Genomic DNA, 23,138 nt, shown 5'->3' with positions numbered 1-23,138 from the left:
AAGTTTATTCCATGAAGTATATACAAATGGTAAAAAAGATGCATATACACATTTCTGTGGATGAGCGCTCAATGTGGTGATCTTTAAAAACTATACAGACTTGCTGTACCTAACTCAGTACCGCTGCTGGTATGACATTATGTCTCAGACACAAAATGTGGAATTCATCAGAAGTTTTCAAGAATGATACCAAGGAAGTGAACAACATTCTCCATTCAATCTCCACAGATAGACAGACATGTTTCCAATAGGTGATCAAAATGCAGTGTAGTTGTTTCCCATCATTCCACCACTGCCACCTCCCATCATCCCATCTCCATAACCTCCACCTCCCATTTCATAGTTGTTCATTCCTCCTATTGGAAAGTTAAAAGTTTTTTTTTTAAAAACAATAAAACATCACAAGCAATGTAATCAGTAATCAAGAAGTACATGATTATAAATTAAAAAATGAAAACACTGTGAATTGTACTACTACCTCCAGTTCCGAAACCAGATCCTCCTTGATTTCCAAAACCAGATCCTCCTTGATTGCCCCCATAATTTGACTGATTTCCTAGTCCGCTGCCATAGTTGCCACTATTTCCAGCAAACCCTGACCCTAATCCATGGCCAAAACCTGAACCACTCATGTCATCATTGTAGCCGTTTCCAGATCCCATGTTTCCACCACCAAAGCCCCCAGCCATATTGTTGCCATAACCACCACCACCTCCAGAACTACGAATATTCTGTTCAGAGTTCAGGAACAACTCTATGTATCTGTGTTCTAAAATGAAAAGAAAAAACAATTGCAGAATTAAAGATGTGTGAATCTGGTTTCCGTAAATGCAGAAACCAATATTTTTAAAAAAACATTTGACTGGTTAAATGGAAAATACTTACGCATATTAGATTTGTGTTTTTTCATGGCCTCTACAGCCTCTTGGTGTGTGGCAAAATCCACATTTGCCTCCCCAGTAGGTCTTCCATTATCTCCAAACTCAAACTCACAACGTACAGGTTGGATTGGTGAAAAAAACTGAAAAGACAAATTACTTATTGAAATAAAAACAAATTAAATATTCAGTTTCTAGTTAACTGCTTTCTTAGCAAATATCTAGTAGCCAATAAATGGAGTTATAATTACATCAAAAACATCCTGCTCCAAAGCTTGAAAAGGGAGGCCTCTCATGTGAACGGAGTGTCCTGTTTTGCTGACATAGCAAGCTCCTGGTTGCATTCCACGGCGTTCTGCCATTCCCATATCCATGCCTCTACCACCTCCGCCTCCTCCTCCCCCTCTAATGGGTCCTAAACCTCCACGACGATTACGCATGCCGAACCCCATACCACCATTAAAGCCAAAATCATCATAGTCATCCTCAAAAAATCCTGATGAAAAACAATTATACAATGATATGGTCATGTGGATCTGCGAAGATTAAGTTATATCATTGTCAACAAAAAAAAGCACTTACCACCAGCAGCACGTCTGTTTCGCATTCCAAATCCCATGCCCCCTCCAAAATTAAAATCATCATAGTCATCTTCAAAGAAACCTTAAATGTAAAATGTTTACAAAGTTAAAACGTGGGTAACAAAAGTTAATTAGTTACTTCTATTTGTATTTTCTGTTCACCTGGAATTACACCAGATTTAAAGACAGCAATGTGGTAGGCTGGATTTATTGTACAAAACTTTCACCCACATTACAACTTACATAAACAACACGTGACAGGTTTGACCATTATTTCCTGTTGCACCCTCAATCACAAACATACCTTACTCATGAAAAAATATTTTTCAGTGAAATATTTTAACCTACAATGCTAAAATTTTTTAAAAGCAGATTTTATTTCCTTTTCTGGTTTGCCGAGTTCTGTAGATGAGCTAGGAATTATTTTAATAATTTTTTTTTATATATATCATTCCATGTTTAGGGGATATGCGCAGAAAAAAATTAACAAAATCTTGATTTTTCATCATACTGTGTTTCTTGCACTTTTGGATTCTTTGTCCATTTTTGTTTTTAGCAAATCACTTTAATGAGAAATTTTTTTTTGTCAATGTGTTTAAAACACAATTTCAATGACCCCAATATTTAAACTTTTTTTTTTTTACAATCTTACACTATCTTACATTATCTTATTGTATTTGGCGTTATTGGAAAGCTCGATGTCTAAGCTTTACAGATTACTCAAAAAATGTATTTTTGTGATCTGCTTTTCGCGTTTTTTCTTATTTTGCAGTTTTTAGCACTAAAATGCCTACTTCTTTTTTATTAATAAAAAATACCCACCATATTTTCAGTATTTGTTCTTCATATAATAATAATAATAAAACTTTTGTTCATGAGAGAACTGTAATGGCATTTATAGAAAAAGTTTATGCTGTGGTGCCACTCATTTTTTAAGCGAATACTGAAAATCAATCCCCAAATTTTTTCAACCTAGAAACCAAAATTTGAAAATTGTAAAACCCTGTAACTGAATGATGCAGGGAATTTTAAAATAGACAATTATTTTATTACTGTTTTTAGACATTTGGTTCATATTATGTTTAAATTATTATATTATACAGAGTCATTTAGTGGCAATCTTCAAACAAAAATTAATATTTAAAGTATTGAGCAAATAATAAAATTTGTTTAAAATATTTTTAGACCCATCTCTACCCCCTAATGTGCTATTCTACAGCCCCACCCCCTCCCCAATGTACATTTAACCACAATATCTTGTTTAGAAATTAGTCTAGTAGGCCTGACTATAAAAGGTGGTACCAATGTACACAATGGGTTCATATAACATTTTGAAAATGAAATTCCTGACATTAGTTGAAAAATTCCAGACTTTACAGATGTGTTAGTGACTGATTTATAGAGTGATGAAACATATGTACCCTCATTATAAGTACAGTATAATTACATTTGTTTTAGGCAACTGAGCTAATGTTTATATGGAATTTTCTCTAGCCAAATATTAAAATAATTGATTAACATGAGGAAACCAATGTTTCCAACACTCAACTTATTTGTTCACGATCTAATTGCATAGTTTTCAATTAAATTATTTTCATAAGTCTTATCAATATGGCATAATAGTGAGAGTTAAATACTTTAAAAAAATAATAATAAGTATTTCACTAATTTAGGTCTGCTGTTGTTGAATAGCCCACACTTATTTACCCTTGGTCCTGGATCTAGTAAATAGTGTTTTGGAAACAATAGGCTACTTGTTAAGGGCTACTTAGGTAATGCAGCAGAGTCCACCATGAAGTGCCTCAGTAACATTTCTAATAATTCATAAATTATCATTACAATATATTCTGAAAGCTAACTTTAATAGCATTAATATCTACCTTAATGTTGAGTCTATTTAACTAAGTGAATCTTTTATCTTTAAAGCCAAAACAACTGTTTACTCTAAAAAGTATAAAATTTGTTACAAACTGTTAGACTTCTGGCAGGGTTTTTTTTGGCAAAAGATCTCAAGCATTGTTGTACTATATTTAGTAAGCATAAATAGCTTATTTAGCTGATAACGATGCCATAAAAAAACACAATAGGTTAGGCAGTAAAGGCTGTCACATTAGCAGTGACATAATTAAAGACAACTACCTAAAGACATATTTAGGTTTTCCTCTAATACTTTTAAACTGGAAAGCCAGCATTCTTTCTTACTTTATAAATCATTTGTAAATTATTGATTAAATGGAATATTTTAAAAATGCTTTTACTTTATAGTCATGGGCCCAGACATGCCTACCCTGTCAGCCAAAAGTAGGAATAGTCATGCCTTAAAAGAGGAATTTGAAAACATAGGAAAGGACGCTACTTTCTAAGTAATGCTTAATGTCAGCTTACATTTTTTTTAAAAGTTAACCAGTAGCCTAAGACCCCCCCCCAAAAAAAAAAAACATAGCTTTCACATAACATTATTGATTTGTTTATTATATGCCTTGCTATGTTCTAGGCTATAAGAATAACAAATACTGAAATCTTCATATGTAATATAAAATATAAGTCAAGAGCTAAGACCTAGATCTAACTCGTTTAAGTCCTATTTACTTAGAAGTTACTTCTTAATAAGTTCTTCACAATAGTAGTAGAAGTAGTTCTAGATCTAAAAAATTAGCGTGTTAGTCATGATATTATTGTATTTTTTGCCCTACATATTATTTAAGGTATAAGTTAAATCTACACTTAAATTGCAAATACTAAAAAGAATGTTTAGAAGCTAGATTGTCCACATTATTTATTAGTAGATCTAGTATTAGATGATACTTGTAAATATTGTAAGTAAACGGAAACGTGTGCCAAAGGGAGATAATCGCTTTTCACTGCCTTTTTTACTTTCTCGTATATACAAAGTAAAGAGAAAGTCTTGTAATCGTGCAAAAAAAAATAATCTCGCTGTTTTACACCTCACTGATATGGAAAAACAATTTTGCAATCTTGTCCGTATGTCTGTCTGTGTGTGTGTAAACATGATAACTTGAGTACCGTTACAGCTAGATTGATGAAATTTCATATATAAGTATTTTATCAAAATCGTAGATCCGTATCAACTTTTGAGCGATTTCCAATAACCGGAAGTGGTACTTTTTTCACTTTGAATTTTTCAAAAGCCTATAACTTGAGTACTATTAGATAAATGAAATTTCACATGTAAGTAAAAGATCTAATCCTCTACCTTCTATCAAATTTTGAGTAATTTCCGTTGACCGGAAGTAGTAATTTACGCTATTTCCGATTTCTCAAAAAAAAAAAAAAAACACTTGTAAATTTATAAAGTACTAATAATATTCCGAACTATTATGAACATTTTGTTTTGGCGTTTGCTTGGTGCGCAATTCTTTTTTCTATGAGATTCTATTCTATTTTAAAAAGTTTAAGTATTTAAAATGGATTAAAAATCATAACTATATCCCGAGTTCTATAGTTAAAAAAACTATAAATATGACACACAAAAAACCTTCACTAGTAGTTAAGTAAATTTTTAAAAATGAAAATGCTAAAAATTAAAGCCAGATTAATTTGAAAATTAACCACCATGATAGAACAATGTGAAAAATAAAAATCTTCAAAATCTTGTAACCAGTGAAAATCCCACTACTGGGAAATAAATGAACTGTACATAATTCAGGTGCATCTTGTCCACTTACCCTTTAAATTTCTGCCTCTCCCTCTTCCATAGGACATTCCCATCATGCCCATGCCCATTCCGAATCTGTCTCCCCTGTCATAAGGTCCTGGTCTCATTGGCATGCCTCCAGCCATTAGAGGGCGAATTCCTCGAATCATTCCACCAGCAGCATTGGCTTCTGACATGCTACTTTTGAAGATCTCGATGTATCTGATTTGAGACATTAGATAACATGATGAAACCTCATTCAAAAAATGTATTCAAACCATTCCTGCAATGGTTAAACTAAATGAAAGCCTTTTAAAAAAGCTATTTACAAAACAGCAACATGATTGCCGTAAAAGGATTCTTTTATATAAGTGATATATCTACACTATGGATTGTCTTTGCAAAATTATAAAATGCAAACAATTTTCCTGTACATAAATGTTTATCAATAACTGTTTAGTTAAACTTGCAAAATAAGAAATAAAACAGGCATCACAAAACATCTAAGTCAAGGGTTCAACCTGGTAACGCACTGAAAACACTGGAGACCCTAAACGAGGATGGTTACTGCAAAACCAAGTATGTTTACTTCAAATATTTAATGATAATCAATTTTGTAAATTATGGTATAGAATACATGTACTATTTAACAGTGGCGAAAAAAAAAATTCAGTTTTCAGTATTTGATGTTAAAGATGCCAACTGGTAACAGTTTACAAAATTATACAATGGAAGAGTTGATGAGCAGAGTCCCCTACCTTTAGAGACCAAAAGTTGTTGAATGTTGAATCAAAATTTAACCAACCAATTGCAAGATGCCTTTAAAAACCCCACCTGTGACCTATCCTTTCTTTGTGTTTTTCCAAAGCCCTCTCTGCTATTGACGATGATGCAAATTGTACAAATGCCTCCCCTGTGCTCCTCCCCTGACGATCTTCAGGGAGCATAATTCCATTTGGAACTATCTCCAACCCTATAACCCCCACCCAACCATTGGGCAAAGAGAGAAGGAAGTAATAAAAATATAAAGTTTGAAATTAGAATATTTTGAACATTCATTAAGTCCAGCTCATGTTAAGTTTCATTGCTACCTAAACAAGATAAATAAAATAAATATAGCAAAGTTAGCAATAAATTTTGAAATTAGGCTTACTTTTTAACAACTATTCAAGTTTAAGAAGCTACAAAGTATATAAATGAGTTTACTTTTGTATACAATACAAGCACTACATATTCAGTACAAAACATTACCAGTAAAAAATTGAGCAATTTCCTCCTTGGAGCAACCAAAGGGTAAGCCCCTAAGTTTGACAACAGCATCTGACATCCCTTGATTTTGTGAGACTCCAGCCCCTGCTCGTTTGATCATCCACTCCATTTCTGATCTGTCTACTCTGAAAACTGATATTCAATATGAATTATCTTTCTGCATGATATATTACTATATAGTGGTATAAGATAAACATTAGAAAATAGAGGCAAATATTAAGAAAAATTAAAATTGTTATCACAATTAAAAAGATAGAACAGATTTAAATGTTATATAACCTTCAATATATCTGTTTCCAATATGCTCATTATTTTGAGCCAGAGCATTTGTAACATCATCTTCTGAAGCAAGTTCAACAAAAGCCTCTCCACTTGGACGTCCTTCTCTTGAATAAGTAAAGTGAACACCTTTGTCCCCACCAACAATTTCACATTCTGAAATGAAATTATAATACACTTAGTGACTGAAAAAACACTGGATCAAAGAAAGATACTAGTTTCAAAACAGAAATCATTCATTTATTAAATAAAATACCTCAGTAGTAGCTATTTTAATAAGTCAATTAATGTAACGAAAAATGTGAGTACACAATAAACTATTTTTAAAAAAAAGTAATTGGTTATTTACCTCTTAAAAAATGAACAACTTCTTCTGCTTTTGTGGACCATGGAAGGCCCCTGAGTCTCACTACATAACCTTGGTCTTTAGACATTGCAACTAGGAAGAATAAAGTTTAGCAATCAATGTAGTTTTTAAGTAAACATTAACACCAAATCAATAGACATTTATTTTTTTCAATTGTTAAAAAGTTATATAGGCCTAGATTACTCTTTATGTTCCATTTTTGAGGATGTTTGGATAAAGCAACACAACAGTGAGTGTGGTTAAATACTAGACAAATACTAGATAAAGAGATAGTGATTAGACCCATGCTCAGCCCAACTCTGTGTTTTTAAAAGACAAAAACATAAAAAAGCTCTATATCTAGAAATTGAAAAACTTCTTACATAGTTTTATAGTTGCACTGACAAAATCTGACCGTGAATCATAATTCTTTCATTATGTGTCGGGTGAAAAACCACTTGATTACTACTGATTTGAGTGTTGAGTATTAGTTATTATTACGAAGTGACTACTCGGAAAAAAAATTTCGGCAGAAAATAAGTAACTCAATAGTTGTGCATATGCGCAGTGACCTTAATAGCTGCGCTAAGCTAGGATTCTACAGTTTGTTCCCGGGGACAAACACTTTTGATTTGCACTCCCCCCCCCCCCCTTCAAGATTTCCATTTGCACGCCCCTCCCCCCCCTCAAGATTTCGATTTGTGCCCCCCTCAAACTTTCAATTAGCACCCCCCTCAACCTTTCAATTTATTATTCCAACCCATTTTGGCGCCCCCTAGAGTCAGCGCCCAGGGACATGTCCCCCCGGCTCCCCTCTGGTCAATATAACCCTGTCCATAACCCTGGTCCTACCATACACCTAACCCTAATTATATAGTAGATTCAAAATATAGAATTATAGATACTAGATCTAGTTAAATCTAGACCAGTATTAGAAACTGACTGGTGTCAGATAATGAATAATGGAATCTTTAAAAACTTAAAAGTAATAAAAAGGCACCAGTGTCACATTCTCTAGAAGTTTTTATTTTCAAACATTTTAATTTTGGTAAAAGATTTCTCATAGATCATGATCTAGATCTAGACTCGATCTAGCTAGACGACATGGCAGTGTGAGTGTAAGCTAGGCAGTGTCACGGTGTGTGTTGTTACTTGTTTGTTATTTGTTAGTGAAGTGATGAAGTGTTTCTCACAGTTTCACACAGTTCATTTTCTCAGTCATTTCATTGTGTGGTTCGGCTGACAAGTTGAAGATACAAACAAGTCACAAGTAAAGCTACATTCACAAAATATAAGTGTGTTGAATACAGTAGATAACTTTGCTATGTGATTTAATATTATTTACCTTTACGTAAACGTATTTGTCGCTGTCCAGATAAAAGCCAACCACACGCTTGTCTTCAATATGGCCGCCACAAGTCAAAATCGATGTACAAGATCTATTTATTCGTGACCGCTCAAAATAGTGCCCCTTTTTTAGATTACACTTGGGCACTTTATGTATAAACTATTATAAAAACCCTTAAATTAAATAATAACTAGCTTTTTTAAAGAACTAAAATGAAAAATACAAATATATTATCTATAATATTAACAACAAATGCGTTGGTCGTGCTAAAAATATGTTCACAAGGCCTACATTTTGCAAACAATGCTTCTAATATCAATAGCAGCGCAGAAGAGAAAGTACGCTTTAGCATATTCTTCATTTAAATATTACGAGCCGGCCCGCGGCATAACATACGCCGCTATTTAGTTGTTTCTAATTTTCAATAATTCATAATTTGTGAATTCGACAGTACCAACGCTGACACTGAAAATATTTCTTTAAAACACTATAAGTAGCTCGTTAAGGACCATAACCCCCCCCCCCCTTCCTTCCCTCCCCCCCCTCCTCCTCCCCCCCCCCCACTCCTCCTCCCCCCCCCCCCCACCCTACGTTTAAAATCGTTGGCTCTGCTTGTAAACATTTAGAGTGAACACAGCTCACTAAAACCATGTAGGGGTGGGGAGGTAGGGAGAGCGTTTGCAGCTTGTTTTCTAACGGCTCGAAGAAGAGAATTATATATATAGAAGATAAAAGCTTATAATTATAAGGTTTTAATACTTGAGTTTTTGTCTACTTTTAATAATTTTCATTTGTTATGTTGTAAGATAAGTCAATCAGTGGCATAGCTAGGAATTTGATATATGTTTATCTCAAAGTTCAATATATATATTGACCTATATACACATAGGGAACGGTGGGAGTTACAGTCACATGGGCAAGTTGATACAAATGGCCTACCCCCATATTTTGATCACACGGATGCTAGGATCCTTATATGAAAGTAAACTTTTAATGGTAAAATGAAGTGACTAACACATTTTGGGCTTCACCAACTTTAAAGCAAGTCGAATTAGAATTTTTAAATTGGGTTTTGGAATTTTGGTGAGTAAACATACATATATATATATATATATATATATATATATATATATATATATATATATATATATATATATATATTAAAATACTTTTCTCCTTTCGTCCTGTATAACTATAAAGCTTTACCTTTTCTTAACACATTCAGGATTCAACATAACATACCGGTATTTAACAACATGTTTCTGATGAGAATCGATCACTGGGCTATAGGCCAATATTGGCGTGTATACAGGGCCGGCGCTACCTGTAAGGCGAACTAGGAGTTTGCCTAGGGCGTTGTCCGTAGGGGGGGGGGGGGGCGCCAAAATGGGTTGGAAAAACAAATTGAAAGTTTGAGGGGGGTGCAAATCTAAAGTTTGAGATGGGGGGGGGGGAGGGTCGCTACGCCTCTGATAATACGGGGGCACGAAGAAAATTGCCGGGGGCGCTTTTAATAAGTTTTGCCTAGGGCGCTAAATAACCTAGCGCCGGCACTGCGTGTATATATGTATATATATATATATAGGCCTATTAGTGAATTAGTTAAGATGTGTCAACTGTGCTTAGTGAGGCGAGGAGACAAGACGTATCTTAAGAATAAATACTTGGTAGTTTAGCATGAAAATTGGACGAACTATTAGGCCAAGCTAGATCTTTAATTAGAAAATCTTTAAGAGATATAGCCAAGCCAATATTATAACTTTAAGTGTACTTAATGATATTTTCACATTATTTGCATATTTTAGCTATTATTGTTTATGAACCACTAATTGATGTTTATATATATATATATATATATATATATATAGACTAAAAGGGAATTGCCTGAAGTTTCTATAAAAGGATTATTAGAATTTTAGGAGATCGGGGGAAGTTTTAATCCAGAATTGAGAATTATTTGGAGTAGGTTAGCACAAACCCAGGGGAAATTTTCACAGGTATAAGCACTTGAATTCGTTTTTGTGTTTCGGTTGTGTTTATAATAAAATACGCTCAACTGGAGGTGAACGTGAAGCGACGAATAAAATACGTTAAAATGGGGTTTTACCGTACACATCTTTTGTTAAGGTTAGGCACAGAGCTAATATATTCATTACACTGATGAGTTTTATGAGCACAGCTGAAGTTGGTAAAGAAAGGAATTCAACTGAAGTAATCATCTTTTTTGTGTGTACTACAACACAGTAGCTATATAATATATAGTATAACATGAATAAGTGTTAATAGAACTGGCATCCTTATCTATTAATAAGTTGAAGTCAATCTAGCCACAGACGTAAGATACATTTATATTAAGGTGATGTAAATCGTAGTGGCCCTCAAAGTTTCTTCTAACCACAACTCAATGAAAAAGTTATGTGAAAATAACTAGTTAAAAAAAAAATGTAAACAATGCTTTACATTTCATCATTTGTCAAAAGAAAAATGAAACAGGATACTGAGAATCATCAAAGATAAGGTCGTGGAAAAATTTAATGAGTGTTTATTGTCATATGTACAAAAATGATTTTACAATACCAACATCATAAATGACAACAATTTGGTGAAGTGTTAAAACAATTCATAGACCACAATCATGACAAAAACATAAAATAACACTAGTCATTCTTTCCTGCCCCCACCCCTCAACAGTATCTACATAGAAAAATGGTTAGAGATTATAGGCAGATACACTGTATCATAGTCATTAAAATTTGTTAAAGACTTCTCTTGCTTTTACTTATAGAAAGTAATGAGATTCCTATTTGAATGTATAGGGCAATCTAAGCATACAACTACCATTAAAAAGCTTGTTGGAATAGGTTTAAAAAACTATTAGCAAGAAATTAAAAACTCATCAAGAAACATGGTTTGTTATTACAGGTTAGAGCAATGGATATTTTCAAATCTTTTTCATGACTAAAAATAAAGTAAGCAACATGATATACTGAACTGAAGGAAAACTACAAATATAAAAATTAGTTTTTATAAAAATGATCTCTACAACATAGCCCACTGTTTTAAAATGCTGTATAATTGTTGCCCATCATTCTACCTCCGCCTCCAGTGCTCATTCCATCGCCATAACCTCCAGCCATGTCATAATTGCTCATTGATCCTGTAAAACAAAATGACAAAGTAAAAAAAACCTTTTTACATTTCTTTAAAAAGTAACACAAGAAAATGACTGCTAAATATTATGTAGCTATAATAATAACTAGTTAAAAACTATTGAAATACGAAGACTGTCTTTAAATATCCTACTTGATAAATACTAATACCTCCACTTCCGAAGCTGCCACCTCCAAATCCATTTCCATTTCCAAAGCCACCACCACTTTGGTTGCTGAATCCACCCTGGTTTCCACCAAATGAAGATTGCCCTCCACTATAACCTCCATTAAAACTAGAGTTTGAGTTTCCATTTGCACCAAAGCCAATGTCATCATTGTAGCCATTCCCTGATCCCAAGTTTCCTGCTGCAAACCCACTGCCCAAGCCATTACCATAGCCTCCATTGCCTCCACTTCGCATGTTCGGCTCAGAATTTAAAAACAGTTCAATATAGCGATGCTCTGAGGGATAAAAATAAACAATGTTAAAACAGAATAGACTGATTTTTACTAAACACTACCTCAGGATTATGATCAGACCAACAATTTAAGGAGTCATTTCTATTTAAAACAGATATAACTACATTATATATGTAGGTAATAAATCCTATTGCAGGGATGTGACCAGACCATAAAAAAAAGAAAAACTTTTTTCGGACAAAAACAAATGTTTTATTGCAGTTAAAGCAGCCTTGCGCCGTTAGTAAACTTATTGTTTAACATAGCTAACATTTTAAATAAAAGAAGTTTATGTTACTCTAAAATAACAATGAAAGTCTTGTCTAATTCCAATTGAATGTTTCCCTTATAAACAATTTTTACAAAAATTAAATTTTACAGTTTAACAACAGTCGCAATTAAGTTTTATTTTAACTTTAAGCTCATTTAAACTAATGATCTAGTTGACCTCTTGTTTTTAAATTATTCCCTATAATATCAGTTATATTCTTTTAAAGATGGGCATGGTAAAAATGTAAATTTTTATTAATGAGCCTAGATTTAGATTAATTGTAATTTAAAAGTATTAGTTCATAAAAAAGGAAAATGAAATTGACCAGATAAGCTGAAATTAGACAGGGTCTAATATTTATTTTAAAAAGTGTGGTGGAATTAATACTTGTAATAAAACAAATATAAAAAAACCTTTATAGCAACAAGCTTTTAAATGCATTGAAAAAAAAACAAAAAAAAAACTAGTTTGCTTTCTTTCATAAAAGCTTTTGTCGCTAATATAGATAAAAGATCTCATGAGCTACTAGATGTAGATGTTGACGAGTTAAAATATCCATAGATAAATTAGGCTATAGCTTAACTACCATGCAAGAGAGATTAGCAGTAAAGAAACCAGGCATGGAAGATATTTCATCGGAAGAGCGACATTACTTTAAATAACTTTGTTCTGTGTTTTTGATAAATATTAAACTGAAAATATAAGCGGAAAATTTGGATCAAAAAATTTGAAAGTCTAAAGAAGTTTTGAACAATGACCTATATTTAATCTTAATCTAGCACAGTCAGACCTAGCGCAATCATCCAATTGAAAAAGGAAATGACGATTGCCCCTTTAACTTAAGTAATGTATTACTCGATTTTAATAGGATTAGGAATATGTGGAATGCGCGTGTGGGCTGTTTCCGCAGAAGTGATTTCAGTTTTTTTCTTCTGAGAAATTGAAATCAGCGGAGGAAAACTGCAGCTGAAACAGGAAAAAATCGATAAAGTCATATCCCTGCTAACGATAGCAGTTATATTAGATTGGAGTTAAGCCCGGAATTTCTGTGTGTGGTAGAGACCGGTTCGCCTTATATGTAAAGTATGTTTATTTACACGTAATGGTGTAAGACTCGTTGGTATTGAAAATTTGAATATACTGTCGGAGGCGGGAAATACGTTTTATGTAAGTTGGTTTCTCGTTGTTCTATAATTAGTGGTTCATTTTCTACAATTTTTCTAAACTTGGAGTTTTTTTCTCAAAATTACAAGCAATATAATTAAAATGCCTCTGCCATTGAATTGGGCTTTATTTATAATAAAGAAAGTAGCTCCAGTAACTACGGTGAATTTTTTTATCATTTAAAATAAATTTTTATAGAAATAGTAGAAGTAATGTTATGTTTAACTTTTTCTGGTATTAGTGCCATATTTATTAATAAATTATTAAGCTATTTAACCTCTTGCATAATAAACTTGCACCAGTTTTGTTTTTATTGATTTTTATTTTAAACGCAAGTGGTTGTTTTTAAAAAAGGGCAGCGAATGAAAAAAGCGTAGAAGTAGAATAGAAATGATGCCCAGGCCGATAAATGGTTAATGTTTCTCATGACAAATATTTACTGTATTTTTAAAGAAAATACGGGTAGGTTTTTAAAAAACATTTTCAAAACAATGAGACTGCACACTGAATAAAATTATTGTGGTTATATTTGCTTTTATGTTTACACTAAATTAGCCAACTACTTAAAACAGCGGTTACATTTTGAAGTGATATGTATAACTAAATTTTACTTACGCATATTAGATTTGTGTTTTTTCATGGCCTCTACAGCCTCTTGGTGTGTGGCAAAATCCACATTTGCCTCCCCAGTAGGTCTTCCATTATCTCCAAACTCAAACTCACAACGTACAGGTTGGATTGGTGAAAAAAACTGAAATCATAATTATTTTTTTTTGGTTAAAAACAAAAAACTTGAGCAAGAAGCTAGGCAGAGGCCTAAATATTTTAAAACGACTTACATCAAAAACATCTTGTTCCAGAGCCTGAAAAGGCAGACCCCTCATATGTACAGAATGACCAGTTTTACTGATGTAACAGGACCCAGGCTGCATACTACGACGCTCCATAAAATCCATGTTCATTTGTCTGTTATTCCTCATCATAGCCATTCCCCCACGACGATTACGCATACCAAATCCCATTCCACCTCCAAATCCATAATCATCAAAATCATCATCATAAAGACCTAAAAATAAAAAAAAGGACCTACTGCTTTACCTAAACAACACTTTTATTAGAATAGATGCAACATTAACCGTGAGCGTGCAAACAAATACATTAGGAAAGTGAACACATACCTTTCAAATTGCGATTCCTTCCTCGTCCATATCCCATGCCACCCATTCCCATGCCACCCATACCAAATCTGTCTCCCCTATCATATGGCCCAGGCCGAGCTGGCATACCACCAGCCATAAGTGGACGAATACCAGCACGCACGCCACCTGCTGCATTAGCCTCAGACATGCTGCTTTTAAAAATTTCAATGTACCTAAAAAATAGAAATTACCAGAGTGTTAAACACCACTACAGAATATCTTTAATGTGGGAAAAAATATTTTCGCTTCCACATCTGGTAAATAATCTAATTTTAAGCCTACTAATAAAAAAGTAAAGTGAAATGTAAATGGTGGTCCAGTTAAACAAGTCAGCTTCTCAAAACACATGCCCACATCATTTAGTCCAGTAAGGAGATAGAGGAGCAAAAAAGTGAGAAACTCCATCCTTATAACAATGGTAGTTAAAACATATCCATTTCTTGCATTATTTTGCAGTACTAGTACTAAACAAAATTATAGAAAATTTAGCTGCTGCATTTTTACATACAATAAAAATGGTAGGAGAATGTTGTGATAGGATATTAAAGCCTACATAAATTAATACTTTTTAAAGAAGTGTATCAGATATTAAGGCTTAAACCTAGATCTTTTTCTTGCTCTACTCATCTAGGCATCCAATAACACCAACCCAAAATACCACCAAGAAAATAATACAGCTGCCCACAGCAGGAAACTAGATGACTTGTAGTGTCTTTCAGCAGTCTTATTTAACACAAGTTATTGCCCAAATAATGTATCCACATAGGATAACAGAAACCCCACTTGACTTATCCATCAGTAGCTAAAAATTGAATAAATGCCATTGTTTTACCTGATACATTCCTATCCAGCAAAAACCAAACAAGATCCAAACACACACCATTTTCTGTATGTTATAGTAACCATGAGATTTGAAATTTCCATGTGAAACATTTGTATATAGGCATAAAACATGCCTGACTGACAGACCATTTTAAGATGCCTTTAAAAACCCCACCTGTGACCTATCCTTTCTTTGTGTTTTTCCAAAGCCCTCTCTGCTATTGACGATGATGCAAATTGTACAAATGCCTCCCCTGTGCTCCTCCCCTGACGATCTTCAGGGAGCATAATTCCATTTGGAACTATCTCCAACCCTATAACCCCCACCCAACCATTGGGCAAAGAGAGAAGGAATCAGTAAGAAAAATTTCAAATTATTACATTTAATACAAAAGAATACCCTGACAATATCTAATTGTAAATTTACAAAATCCTTAACTTAGAACATGAGTCACGTTATAACCAATATAAGTTGAAAAAAATGTGTTATCTTTGGACAAGAAACATCATTATAAAACTAGATTCTTTACAAGCCAAGACTACTTAACAATAATTTTATAAAATAAACAGATATGTAAACATTCCCAGCATAGAAAGTATTTAAAATAATGTGGACAAACTTGTCACCTGTAAAAAATTGTGCTATTTCCTCTTTTGAGCAACCAAATGGCAAACCACGAAGTTTAACAACAGCTTCAGCCATTCCTCCTGCAACACTGGCACCAGCTCTTTTAATCATCCATTCCATTTCAGATCTATCTACCCTGAAAACTGGAGGGAAAGGTTTCTTGGTATTAGTGATTCTATTAATAATTGACAACAGTTAACAATGTAAAGCAAAGAACTGTAGGATGGAAAAAACAAGACATAAAAAAACCAACCCTCGATGTATCTGTTACCAATATGTTCATTGTTTTGTGCAAGGGCATTTCTTACATCATCTTCTGATTCGAGTTCAACAAAAGCTTCACCACTAGGCCTGCCTTCTCTTGAATATGTAAAATGGATTCCTTCTTCACCCCCAGCTATGGTACATTCTAGAAAAGTAAAAATAAAGTTGCAACAATCAACAGACATCAATCAAGACAAACTGCTCATCTTGTTAGAAAATAAAGTGTTTAACTATCCTTATTTTAATCATCCTCCACTTTTTTTTTTACCAGCTTAGTAGCATGTCATAGGTGGAATCCACACATTTGACGAAACAGTAAAAAAGTGCAAAATAGGTCCATTACTGCACGTTAAAAAAATTACCACAAATGCATTTTAAAAAAAAACAACCCTGTTGCAACACAAAATTATAAAAAATGCTGAAAACTAGAAACTACATTTTCAAGGACACCCTTTCCCTGATTATGATACTGCATCACATGCCCTTTGACAAAATGTATTATTGTGATGTTACTTCTGAGAACAATATGTTGGCTAAAAAACATTCCAAAAAAGTATCAATCCTAGTAGAGCAACTTTTTTTGCTGGGTAGGCGATAAATAATTCTGAGGAAAGAGAAATAATCCCTTCAGAAAACAGTCACAAGCCCAAAACTATTACAAGATCGTCACTTGACTGATAATTATAGGCTAAAATTTCAAGTAGGCCTATTTGATTTTCTAAAACAAATAAAAAAACCTTTTTAATAACAGGCTTTTAATTTTAAAATCACAGAAAATAAAACAATAAAAACTTGCTTCCTGTAATAAAAGCTTTGGTCTTTAAAATATGTAAGAGATCTCATTAAAAATGTTTTTGTATATTTGTTTTATCTCACACTTTTTAGTCATTTGTTTAATAACAAGTTGACACAACAAAAAGTTGTGTTAATGCCGGCCAGTAGCTTGTGATCTCTAAATTTTAGTTATCCACCCTTAAGAAATCAGTCAACTGTAAACTAAACAGTTCACATTTGACAGCCCCTCATCAAGCGACCGCTAGTATTTGGTCTTATTATCTCTAATTTTATTATTAAAGTAACTTTAATGACTAATCTAATGCATTGCCATAGAAGAAGTGGGTTAATATTGAGTTACAAGATTTGTGGAGCCAAAACCATTTTTAGTAAACGTAATAAAAGCTTGTAATAAGATACTTTCATCACAGTCAGTTTTACCAGGGGTGGTGATTTTTATTGGCCATAACCCATTATATTAGTTTGATGTGCTACATCGTTAACTGGGTAGATGAACCATATAACAAAGTGGGTAAGTTCACCCACAGGGTATGTGATGGTTAAACTCCTGAACTTTTCCATAACAAATCATTCCATTTCAAACTAAAAAAGGAGCAAAGTCAGCACTATTGTACACAGCAAAATACCAATAATTATAAAGTACAGGTAGAAAATTTTTATTTTTACTTAACCCACTGTAAAAAGCTCAGCTTAAAACAGAACTGCTAGTTCCATCACTTGTTGCCCATTTGCTTAAATAATGTGCTTAATTACTGTTAACCAGAGTGGTAATGCTGTCAGAGAACAGTAGGGGAAAAAGTCATTACCAACAAAATATAGTTACCTCTTAGGAAGTGCAAAATTTCATCTGGTTTAGTTGACCAAGGTAGACCACGAAGCCTTACAACACAACCCTCAGACATGTTGAGATGCTGAAAAAATATTACAAAGTTCAGATTGAGCTTTATTTCAATTCTTTTCTCTTCTGTTGGCAACTACAACCTCTAAGACCAAGAAAAGTTATGAACTCAAGTTGCACACAGATTTTTCAATACTTTTTAAAATAAATAAATATTTAACCATAAATCAGAGAAACTAAGAAACTTTGCAATCTTAAAAATTCATTTTTGGTATGACTAAAATGATAAACCTGAGCACTCACATGTTAAAGAATGTCAGCTATCATTTCATGCAAAATACAACCGGTAATAATTATAACATCTTACAATAACAAAGCAGTAATTGTGACTGGTGATGAGGTATAGATTGTTATATTTTTTAAATAAGAAAATGTATTATGGATTATTTTAGGTTCATATCTGTTACATAGATCATCTATTATGCACTCCAACTAAATCTAAAATAATTAATCAGGACTTACAGCCTAATAATAATTTTTTAAGTTAGGGCCTAATATTAATCATGCATCAGTTTAGATAGTGGTTCACACTACTATTCATCTTTCAATTACCATTTTAAAATTCACACAGAACACATGTCAGGTGAAATAGAGTAATAGACATAGTATGTCCTTTTTATTCATGTTTCCAACTGATTTCCCAAGTTGTTTATTCTTTTAGCAAGAATCTTAGGGACAAATATCCCCAGAACCATATCACAAAATGAAATTTTTTTAAAGAAAGTAGCCCTTTCATGAATAACGACAAAAAATAAAATTTAGAAAATACAATGAATGCCAAAAGTATAAAGGCACCTAATGGGTTCGAACTCGCAACGTCTGGCACGATAATTACAGTTTTATAGACTGAGGCAATCTATTGGCTGGGCATCAGCCACATGATCCACCAATCAGATTGCTTCTTAATAATTTAGTTCATTCTAGAACTTCAGTTGGTCGCTTCCATTAAAAGTTTGCCTTATTTTTTTTATTTTATTTTTTATCAATTTTTTTTTTAGTGCCTTGAGTCATATAGTAAATTTTCATGTAGCCAACAGTTCATCAAATAATACTATAGGTCTAATTATTAGCTTAGAAATTCTAATGTTTAACTAACAATCAGTAAATTAGTGCAGATTATCGAATACATGTTTGTATGTATTTAGATTATTAGCATTACAGAGAAAAATAACATGTTTTATAATATTTACTGTATGGTAGTCTTATTATTTCATGAGCATAAATTATGCAAATCAGGAAGCTGACTACTATGTGTTGAAATTGTTATTTGATTTCTAAAAATCATATTAGCTTGTTCAATTTCCTGAAAGATTAAAAATATTTTAATGCATGTAAAATAAACAGTTTAGGCCTACTTGTTTGAACTTTAATGTAATACAACTGCAAAGCTTGTAAGTAGACTACGTCTACGACTTAATACATTTAATGTATCAAAACAGTCACAACTGGAAATAGTCTTAATTTTGCTATTCCCAGTCGACTGGGAATAGACACTAGGCTTCAAAAATCAATTTCAATTCTCTGGATTTGCAACTTTTATAACATTTCTTATTAGGCCTTAATTTTTTTTAAATTTCTGAATTATTTTCAGGCTGAAGATAATTTTTTACAGCCGTTTTGATGGCAAAAATCTAAACAAAGAATAGGTTTATCTTTGTCAACAATAATGATCGAACCCAACTTGTCAAACTCGACGACCCCCATTAATTAATTCAAGTATTATATCAAATTTGTAGTTCTGTATCAACTTTTCAGCAATTTACGGTGGCTGGATGAGGAACTTAATCTACTTTTGGTTTTTCAAAAGCCTATAACTTGAGTACTGTTTCAGATAGATTTAACAAAATTTCACATGTAGGTAAAACATCTAATTACTCTGCCTTCTGTCAAATTTTGAGTAATATCTGTTAACAGGAAGTGGTACTTTACACTATTTCTGATTTTTCAAAAAAGATATATGAATTTATAAAGTACTAATATTCCACACTATTAAACATATATTGTTTGCTGTTCACTTGGTGCACAATTTCTTTTTTTTTACAAGATTCTAATCTATTTTTAAAAGTTTAAGTAGGCTATGTAAAAACTGATTAAAAAGCATGCCTATGCCAAGCATGTCTCAAGTTGCCATCCCAGCAGTAGTGGTATATAAGAATATACGTGAAAGTTAAGGGGAGATCACCCCTGCTTTATTTAAGAAGAGGTAATCTAACGTTTTAGGTGCGTAAAATCGGTGGAGGCTAGTAATGTTCGAAAAAATTGCCTCATTTTTAAGGCTTTAATAGAAGTAGGCCTATATTGTGATTGCGAGCAAGATTTGCTATATAAACAGCAGCCATCTGTAAAATAGAGTGCCTTCCCCTGAATCTCCTACCATAAGTTAAAAAAAAAAAACTTAAACAAGATGGCTGCTAAAGTAAACGAGCTTGGTTGCATGTGATGAAATCATCGCTAGTCTTTATTTATTAGGCTACTGGAAATTTTTTAATACAATTGTTTAATAACAGTACATAAATGAATCTTTAAATTTTTTTTTGTAAATCTTAAAACATAAAATGTGAAATAATTACTAAAATTTAATGAGTCACTTTTTTTCACATTACTAGTCTTGGCTGATTTTACGTACCTAAAACGATAGATTACCTTAAAAGATCGGTGTCCGATAATAGACTCTTCCCTAAAATAGGTGTGTTGGGTTGTTAGTAGTATTGTAATCTCGACTAATTTTATGGTTAGAACTTGGGGTTAGGCTATGGAAGGACCAGGGTTGGGGTTAGGGTAGCACTGGCATTAGCCAGCCATGTGTGTATTTAATTAATAGCTTTTCTTACTAAATCTAGAATTTACCCAAATTTCAAATTAAACATGACTACTGAATGATAGACATCCATATTTAATCCATTAGGGACTAATTTTGAAGTTTTTAGTTCGTTTTAAACTAAATTACTTAATTTAATATTTATTGACACTCACTGCCATGGACAACACATCTCTCCATGACAACTTTTCTTACCCCTGAAGGCACTTGAAGCTAAAGAGAACCACAAATGCGGTTAGACTTTTTAAGTGGCCATGTACCCAGAGTTCCCCACTAGGGATCATCAAATAGCGGTCACGTGGTCAAAAAAAAAAAAAAAAATTTGGTTGTCATTTTTTGGCCACTCTTATAAAAAAAAGGGTTGACTATATTTGATTTATTTTTTCATAAACAACTAATAATGCTTTAGTATGGAAATCAATTTTGTAATATGGAAATCGATATTTAAAAAGTTCTAGTATTTTTGATGAAACCAACTTTTAAATTTAGCCTTCATTCTCCAACGCAAATTTTAAAATGCTTTTCTGGCATATATAGCCCTGCCACCTATAGCTTGTTGTTATAACGTGAAAGTCCCGCCATTTTGCGCGTGGTAAACATTTTAAAAACTAATTAGTAGAAGGTCTCTGGAATTTGGCCGAAAAATCGTCGGAAGTCAAGCGTCCGGTCCGGGCGCCATATTTATTGTTGTTAGCAACCGGCCACGCCTCCGGGTTAGCGAGAAATACTATTAATTAACTACCAGTAGGCCTAACCTAACATTATCGGACACCAATATAAAAATTTGGCCAATGCTAGCCAGAAAAAGATACGCATGCGCAATGGAGAGAAACTACGACTTGTCTTAGCTGCGATGTTTTCGACAGGTCCCTCCCCCATTAATTCATGATAAATAGGCCTAATAAAAATAATAGGTAGACTCTAGGCCAATCAATAGAATAGACAGATCTAGATTTTGACTTTTAAGAAGAGAGAATGATAATCTAATTTCTAGATTCTAGAAAATCTAGATTCTAGATCTCTACTCAATTCAGTCAATTGAATTGCTCAATTGCAGTATCAAAGTATTTTCAATATATTTTTCTCGTTATTTTTGTGGTTTAGCTAGATTCCAGACCTAGATTGATCCATCTGAAAATTTAAAATCATTGGCCAAAATTTGGGGTGTTTCTGACAAACAAATCTAGATTTTTAGATTCTAAGACCGCGCGTTTTAAAGATTGACAATCTTGAATAAAGAGTACAAGGCACAAGGCTCGTTCATGAATAAGTAGGTCAGTCGTCAAATGGATTTCTGGTCCTAAAATAAGAAACTACAGGCATTTAGTTTAATATACATTTCAGTTATTATTGTACTATACTAAATATAACGTCGAATGTAACTAACCGGTAAGCTTCGTAGACGATTTTTCTATAAATTTTGATAAAGTGACTACAACAAATTTCTTCTGAAGTACAACGATGAAGCACAGCCTAGTTTTTTTTGTTACACCGGTTGCCAGATTTTTGTTTTTTTGCAGTTCCTAGATCTAGAAAATCTAAATCTAGATTCACTATTCGCAAGTTTAACTAGGCCTAAAATATAATTCAGTTGCTAAAAACTATGGTCTAACCAGACTAGATCTAGATCTACAGTAAATACAGAGATAAAAGACTGGTTGTTAGATCTATATACGGTACAAATATGATATAGAGATATTTAAATGATGTACTTGTAATTGCATCGAATGTGCTAATTTTACACGATTTTTTGTTTGTTATGGGATGATGCACATGTTGCACAGGCATACAAAGATATATTAATTATATTTTGCTATACCAGTGGGAATAGTAAAGACATTCTTATCTTAGTAAAATTTCCGCTATTTATAATAGTTGGATAAATAGTCTACGTGATTTTTCAAATATTGTATGTCACAAAAATTTGACATTTTTACCAATCACTCTAATTTTTAAATAACATTTCCATTGAGTTTGGCCATATATATATATATATATATATATATATATATATATATATATATATATATATATATATATATATATATATAAAGAGAGAGAGAAAGAGAAAAAAAATGAGAAAGTCCACAAAGAGAGTAACGTCAAAGAAAGACAACCACCCCTAATATCAATATGATTTGCCATTTCTAAGACACTCCTCTACCACAAACAACCGCATACACAACTTATTACTACAAAATAGCTTTTTAAAATACATAAATCACTCCAATTTAAAGATAATCATTTGTTATATCTACTTTCAAAATATAAATAACTGAACAGCTTTTTTTATAAAATAAAGTTTGCTCTTA

General features: G+C 32.8%; 1 protein-coding gene across 1 annotated transcript; it reads right to left on the bottom strand.

Annotated features, from left to right (window-relative positions):
• LOC131941314 (filaggrin-2) lies at window positions 1-22,338 on the bottom strand. Its single transcript, XM_059300509.1, has 22 exons — window positions 22,214-22,338; window positions 17,934-18,021; window positions 16,305-16,460; window positions 16,051-16,194; window positions 15,599-15,737; window positions 14,581-14,774; window positions 14,242-14,468; window positions 14,018-14,153; window positions 11,677-11,970; window positions 11,451-11,513; window positions 11,349-11,358; window positions 8,354-8,406; window positions 7,012-7,101; window positions 6,663-6,818; window positions 6,366-6,515; window positions 5,949-6,087; window positions 5,146-5,336; window positions 1,461-1,541; window positions 1,130-1,374; window positions 886-1,021; window positions 476-769; window positions 1-356 (listed from the first exon to the last, which is right to left on the bottom strand). Exons 2-22 carry the CDS (start codon window positions 18,010-18,012, stop codon window positions 256-258), a joined length of 3,078 nt encoding a protein of 1,025 aa, XP_059156492.1. The 5' UTR covers window positions 18,013-18,021; window positions 22,214-22,338; the 3' UTR covers window positions 1-255.
• Window positions 22,339-23,138: the final 800 nt, after the last annotated feature.

Source organism: Physella acuta, unplaced genomic scaffold, assembly GCF_028476545.2.
Source record: "Physella acuta isolate Inbredline_101_S28 unplaced genomic scaffold, ASM2847654v3 ptg000357l, whole genome shotgun sequence".
Lineage (NCBI taxonomy): Eukaryota > Metazoa > Mollusca > Gastropoda > Physidae > Physella > Physella acuta.
This window is presented reverse-complemented; position numbering and strand designations above follow the sequence as displayed.